This window comes from Frankliniella occidentalis, unplaced genomic scaffold (genome assembly GCF_000697945.3).
Source record: "Frankliniella occidentalis isolate FOCC.00 unplaced genomic scaffold, Focc_3.1 Scaffold43, whole genome shotgun sequence".
NCBI classification, from domain to species: domain Eukaryota; kingdom Metazoa; phylum Arthropoda; class Insecta; order Thysanoptera; family Thripidae; genus Frankliniella; species Frankliniella occidentalis.
Window position 1 is genome coordinate 343,320 of NW_026267173.1, and position 6,514 is coordinate 349,833.

Sequence of the window (6,514 nt, forward strand, 5' to 3'; positions counted from 1 at the left end):
GCCCCCCCGGCCCCGAGAGCCTCGGCCGACGCGGCCGCCGACGCGCTGGAGGCAATAGACTCGTCCCCCATGGAGTTCCGCGCCCTGAAGAGCCCCCCGTTGTTGCCCGGCCCCGGGCAGCCCTGTGTGGTGGTGGTGCGGGTGCCGAAGGGGCCGCCGATGCCGCCGCCGCCGCCGCCCATCGGCGACTGCAGCGTCACCGCCTGCCCCTGGCTAAAGTACCCACCCGGTTTCGGCTTGAGGTGGCGGTTGTGCAGCTCCATGGCCACGATCTTGGAGAACTCGATCTGCGCGGCCAGCTTCTGGATTTCCTCCTGCACATAAGTAGGTGGGGCAAGGGTCACATCACCTCCTCTGCACACCGCACAGCCCCCCTTCACCCTCTGCCCCCTCCCCCCTGGATGGGGACCTCACCTTGAGCTCTTCGTTTTCCTGGTACAGGTCGGCCGTCTCCTCGGGGACCAGACCGATGCCGTTGAGGGAGAAGGACGCCGTCACGCCGCGCGCCCGCGCCCGGTTGTCCCACTGGTCGCCCTGGCCGCGCAGCACGCGCACCACCTGCAGCAACGCCCGGCAGGCCGTCAGCGAGGTCGCGCGCACCATCGCGTCCGCGAGCACCCTGGCCCTGGCGGCGCAGCGCACACCCTCGCGCGCACCCCACCCTGTCCGTCCCCGCCGTCTCCGCACTCACCTTGGGCGCGAACACGAGCCCCACCGTCACCGAGGTGCTCAGCTGCGTCCGGATGAAGCCGAGCAGGTACTTGATGTCGGGCCCGGCGTGCGGGAAGATGAAGAGACTGCGGGACAAAACGCCCAGGTCAGTCGATAACGCGCGCTCGTACGGGGTTGGTAAACCGCCGTGTCGGAAGCGCCGCAAAAGAGTGCGTGTACTACTCACTGGAATGCGACCATGGTGGTGTTGACGATGGCGATGTTGTATATGGCGTAGCTGATGAGGCGTGCCTCGTTGTACAGAGACTCGGCGTTGCGCACGTTGTAGCAGACCTTGATGCCCCACAGCAGAAACAGCACTTCACCTGCAACGCAATAAGTTGCATCACAGGCTGCTCCACGAACTCCTTTCTTTTTCTTAAGTGGTACTGTGCCGTACGGCATGCGAGTGGGCGGGATTGCCTACGCGCTCGGGGCGTGAGGCGCCGACATGCTTAGGGAGGGAATCGACCTTACATCTGTTTGGGTACAGGTACAGTATACCAACAAGAAAGAAATAGGCCCGCAATGGGCCAGCCACCCTGGATTGGTGCCATAGTTTTACAAAATAGACCCTCTTACTAATTTTGATTTGAAAAACAACACAATCTAAACTAAAGCACAGACCTATGGACAAGCTGTGGTCCCACCAGTTGTACTGGCACTGCTTGAAGGCGAGCCCGTGCGAGTCCTTGATGACCTCGGCCTGCGGCGGCGCGCTCAGCGTCCACGCGCCCAGGAAGATGAGCATGACGAGCAGGATGGGGAACATCCACTGCAGCAGCTGTTTGTCCGTCAGCTTGATCTTGTGCGCAGACTTGACGCGGTACGTGAGCGACACCCTGGCGACGAGAGAGACGGGGTGCGACACAAAGGGATGAGTCATTCATCACTTGGAGAAAAGAAACAGGATAGGCGGTGGGGTAGCGGGGGGAAACTACACTGGACAATCACCTCCACGTCTTCATGAGTAGCGCGGTGTAGGTGATGCAGAAGCCGAGGTGCCGCGCCCACTTGGTGGCGATGCACGAGTACGAGTCCAGCACGGGGAAGATGGCGGCGAGCTGCGATCAGCACAAAAACGTAATTAGGTAGAATCAAAGACGTCGCGTCGTTTCGACGGGGGATCTTTTCCCCAACCCGCTCTGCCCCCCTCACCTCGAGGTACATCATGGCGCAGCCCAGCAGCGTGATGGCCAGGAAGATGGGGGAGGCCACCTTGAACACCTTGATGCGGCGGTTGTGGTAGACGTACGCCGCCAGGGCCAGCACCATGACCACGCAGCACACGGACACTACCAGCAGGCTGATTCTGTAAAATCAAACCGTTTCCATGGGCCATCATCCTTTGACTGTCCAAACTAACCAGCAGACTGATTCTGTAAAAATCAAACCGTTTCCATGGGCCATCCTTGGACTGCCCAAACGGAAGTCACCATGTTAGAGCATAGCGATTTCCGTTTTCTTCTTCTACGCGCATTCTTCTGCATTTCAGCCTTGACGGGAAAATGCTTTGCTTTATTCGCAATCGTACAATCGTATCACTACGATGATTAGGTCAGATTGTATAGGGGAAGAGCAGACGGGAAATGAATGGACCGCAGCAGCAGGCCGCGCCCCCTAGGCGGCGGGTGTCACAACTAACTGCAGCCGCCTGTGTCAGCAGCTGATCGGCAGTCAGTGGTTGGCATCAGTTGGCATCGTAAACAACAGGGACAAACGTGCAAAGAAACGAACTCTGTCGTGTCTGTTCGTCGTTATTGGCGATTTGGTGATAGATCGACGGCGCTGCGAAGGAGAGCTAGTTATCGGTGAGTCACTTGTGGAGTTATCTTACCTGAACGGCCAGTTGTACCGCGCGAGGCATGGCTCCGGCCCTCGGCACGTCTCGCAGCCCGGGGCGCACTGCTGACAGAGGAACAGGGACAGCGGCCCCTTGGACCAGGGCGCCGGCTGCTCCTGCGACAGGCCCTGCAAGCCCTGCTGAGCCTGCTCGTACTCCTGCCAGGCCTCTGCGGGACACGCACGTACGCCGGGTATCTCTCAGTATAACCTCAAAATCGCAACCCTAACCTATAAAAATTGTACGAATCATGACGACACTCACGCTCGACGACCGTGCCGTTGAATATCCCCCTGTTGCTGTGGCTGTAGTAGCCGGGCCTGCAGCGGCAGTAGTAGCTGCCCCTGGCCCAACCCGCGCCCGGTGTGTGGACGCACTGTAACACGCATGGCACATATGCGCAAGTCGAGTCAGCCAAAGTGTCTTCTTTCGTTAGTGGGGGAAGGGGGGGGGGCACGAACTAGTCGCACGTCTCTGTTGCTTTTACGGCGGCGCGGCTGTCTGCCCCACCACCTGCTCCACCGCCTCTAAAAGCGATGCTTGATTGGCGGGACGAGTTGCCCGCGTGACGGGGGGTCGACCCACTCAACCCTAACTCCTACTTTACTTTACCTGCCCCTCTGGCCGCGCCCTATACTTGTCGCGAACTCTTTGACGTTCCGCTCACGTTTCCCAAGTTTCCAGGGGAGGTTCAACTTAGAGACTCGTGGGCCGCCGCCGCCCCAGCAGCTGCCCCTCTCCAAACACCTTCCCCACCCCCTCCTCCCCCCTCACCTCCGTGGTGATGTTGTCGCACTTGTGCGTGCCGTGGAAGACGCTGATCTGTTGCTCCTCGGCGGGGACGTGGCGCTGCGGACTGTTCTTGGCCTCGCACTGGTTCACCTCCAGCATGGACAGGTCCACGTCCACGCTCAGGAAGCCCTTGGTCCTGCGGTCACAGAGAGATCGGGTTTAGACGCGGTTTTGCAGCTGTAAAGTAGTGCCTGAACATGGCTCCACGGCACCCGCAGACTTACGGGTGTCGGCTGGTGGGTGGCACGGGCACGCTGTAGGAGAGCAGCCAGCGCCTGGACGAGCACGAGAAGTAGGGGAAGGTCCACCAGCCGCGGAACGACACGTTCGCCGGCGAGTCGACAAACTTTGGCGAGCGGAGCGTGGGCGACGTGGCCGAGTCCTCGTACCAGGGCAGGTCGGCCGGGTCGGCGGGCAGGCTGGCCGGGTGCGCGCGGGTCGGCCCCACGAGCGCCAGCCCCTCGCCCTCGGCGTGCCACTCGACCATGTTGACGACGCCGCCCGTGGACGCGTTGAGCGCCAGGATGCGAGCCGAGACGACGTGGCGCTCCGACAGGAGCAGCGCGCGGGTCAGCGCGTCAAGCAGCCCTAGAAGGACAAGCACGACGTCGCCATCAGCTCGGGGAGGGGAGGGGGGGCGCAACCAACTGCTGCTCTGCCTGCTGGGCGAATCTTGTTGTACACACTTTGCCGACACTTGTCAGCCAACTCGCCCCAAAGTGGAGTGTGCATGACCTTGGGCAACGCACAGCTGCCCCCGTGGGAGCTGCCATGCCATACCCCCGGCCCCGGCGAGACCGCTCTGCTGGACCCCGGCACACGACCCTCTGTCCGAACCAAGTGTCCTTGTCCTCAACCCCCTTCCCCCCGCCCCGCTCTGGCGTAGGGCGGGTTGCCTACCACAGGGCGGGAAGGCGACGTCAAACCTCCCCTTTCCATCCCCCTCTCCCCTCCTCTTCTGTTTCCCTCCCGATATATGCCGTATGTGATTTTTATTGAACTATTTTTAATTAAAGAACGATTGACTTCACATTCCGAGCGCCGATTACCGTAGTGTCTAAACACTTTCGCTATACGCTCGGTCGTATCGCCCTAATGGATTCCCATCGTGTTGCAGTGCACAATGGACGGGTTGCCGGATGACGTGCTGGTGCACATAATGTCACACCTGGAGCTGCCGGAGCTCTTGCACTGCCGCCTCGTGTGCCGCAGGATCGCCCCGCTCGCGCTGCACCCGGACGTGTGGCGGCACAGATATTTCACGTATAGGGACCGCGAGTTGTGCACCGTGCTGCGCCTGGCGCCCTGCCTGAACGCGATCAAGGTGAAGGTCCCGTGGCCGTGGTGCCACCTGCTGTTCACGGCCCCGTGCGCCGTCAGGTGCGTGTCCGTGACGATCAGCGGCCGGGAGGGCGCGGCCGCGCAGGCCGCCCTCCTCCTCCGGCACCAGAAGGAGCTCGGCCGGCTCAGGAAGGTCCGAGTCCTCTTCCGCCGCGCGGAAGAAGGACCTCCCCTGACGAAGACCGACGCATCCGTGCTCTTTGGGACCCTGGTGTCGACGCCCGACCTCGACGCCCTCTCGGTCGGCGGAGTCAACTGCGACCTCGCCGCCCACGCGCCCGTCGAGGCGAGCCCGCCCGTGCTGCACCGCACCGTCGCCGCCTCCCTGAAGCACTTCCGCTGCGACCTCGCCCCCGGGCTCGGCCTGTTCTGCGACGCCGTGCTGGCGACGCACTCCGCCACCCTGGTGGGGGTCGCCCTCATGTCCGCGCGCACGCCGCCCACGCCATCGACGGCCGCCCTGTTGGTCGCCATGCCCCACCTCGCGGACCTGATCTGCCCCATCTTCGCCGGGATGGACGCGCTGGCGGCGTCCGCCTCGCTGCGCCGGCTCAAGCTCAGCGGGTCGCCCCTCGCCGACGCTGCTGCCCGGGCCGCCGCGCCCGCGGCCGCCAGGCTCCTGCGGCGCGCGCACCAGCTGCGGGCCGTCCACATCGGCTACAGCCTCAACCTCCCCAAGGACGTCGAGCTCATCGCGGCCATGGCCACGTCGGGGCTGTCGCACGTGGAGTCGCTGTCCATCGAGAACACGACCCTGTCGTTCCCGCAGCTGCAGGAGCTGCTCGGCGCGCTGCCCAGGCTGCCCGCCCTCAACCGACTCACGGTGTACTCGGCACCGGACGAGCTGCAGCTGGACATCCGCCCCGTCACGGCAGCGGGCCTGCGCAACTTTTTCAATTTGACTGCATAGTTTATGAGATGCTCTGTTAAATTTGTACTAATTTATGGTCTGACATCGAGCAAATGTGTAAAATTGTTATTATTGTAAATCTACGCCGAACATCAGTTCTGTTTATTGATAATTAAACTGCATGTTTGAAGAAATTGGCGAGTATTAAGCCTTCCAAAGACTTTTAAAAACTTCTAGCGTCCCAAATTCGCGAGACCCCGTCTGGAAAGCTTTTACGCGTTTATGTCGACGGGACAGAAAGGGTGCAGTCGGGCAGAGGGAGGGTGACTGCAAACTGGAGGAGGGTGGGGGGAGGGCGGTAGCTGAGTGAGGTGTGCGCAGTGCGCAAGAAACACAATCTGCTCGGCATTTCGCAGGGAACAAGGGGGATTATATAAACTTGATCACGGGGCCCGCCTCGCTCCGCCTCAGGTGCCCCCACCTGACGGCCCGGCGCGCGGCAGGCAGACGCGCCGCGCAGCTGCCGCACCTGCCGCAGCAACGCCAGGTGGGATAAAGGTCCAGACTTTCGAGAGAGAGGTCCCGCCTAATCGCCTTCGCCGTTATATTGGTGCTAGCGTCAACAGAGTTTCGACCTCGCACACTGTTGTTGCACCCAGCCTGCTGCTTATGCATGTGGCGGCGGTGGTGGTATTGTTGGTGTTCTCAAATAGCGGCCGTGTCGATGTCCTCGTCGGGTCGGGGCCTGGGCCCGGAGGCTGCTGTACCGTTCAGCTATTCCACCTGGCCGAGTGATGTAGTGCCCGGGGGTTGCATTGGGACCCCTCCTCGCAGGGGAGGAGGAGGAGGGAGGGGGTAAGTAAACGGCCTGTGCCTTGGGCGCGGCGCGCCGGCGCCAGGAGACCCCTCGCTGTTGAGTGGGGCTCAGCACAGGAGGAGCCCCCCCGGGGGCCCCGCGGCGGGGTGGGCCGCCCTGC

The 6,514-nt window shown here is 62.2% G+C and overlaps 2 protein-coding genes across 3 annotated transcripts in view; one reads left to right on the forward strand and one right to left on the reverse strand.

Moving 5' to 3' along the window:
* Positions 1-6,514, reverse strand: part of LOC113217356 (probable G-protein coupled receptor CG31760) — a 65,720-nt gene that overhangs the window by 3,426 nt on the left and 55,780 nt on the right. The window contains exons 5-15 of the mRNA XM_026437222.2: positions 3,571-3,934; positions 3,329-3,482; positions 2,819-2,930; positions 2,549-2,723; positions 1,870-2,023; positions 1,666-1,775; positions 1,339-1,553; positions 899-1,037; positions 692-797; positions 415-558; positions 3-314 (exon numbers count right to left, since the gene is read on the reverse strand). Of these exons, the coding sequence (XP_026293007.2) occupies positions 3-314; positions 415-558; positions 692-797; positions 899-1,037; positions 1,339-1,553; positions 1,666-1,775; positions 1,870-2,023; positions 2,549-2,723; positions 2,819-2,930; positions 3,329-3,482; positions 3,571-3,934 (1,985 nt within the window). The remainder of the gene's footprint in view (positions 1-2; positions 315-414; positions 559-691; positions 798-898; positions 1,038-1,338; positions 1,554-1,665; positions 1,776-1,869; positions 2,024-2,548; positions 2,724-2,818; positions 2,931-3,328; positions 3,483-3,570; positions 3,935-6,514) is intronic.
* LOC113217338 (uncharacterized) overlaps positions 2,322-6,514 on the forward strand; it is an 18,465-nt gene continuing 14,272 nt past the window's right edge. The window contains exons 1-2 of one of the 2 annotated variants that reach the window (XM_026437189.2): positions 2,347-2,522; positions 4,464-5,731. In XM_026437189.2, coding sequence (XP_026292974.1) covers positions 4,470-5,597 — 1,128 coding nt within the window. In that variant the 5' untranslated portion in view covers positions 2,347-2,522; positions 4,464-4,469 and the 3' untranslated portion in view covers positions 5,598-5,731. Of the gene's footprint in view, positions 2,523-4,463; positions 5,732-6,514 lie in introns of those variants that run through there. The other variant, XM_026437188.2, reaches the window with a different exon arrangement.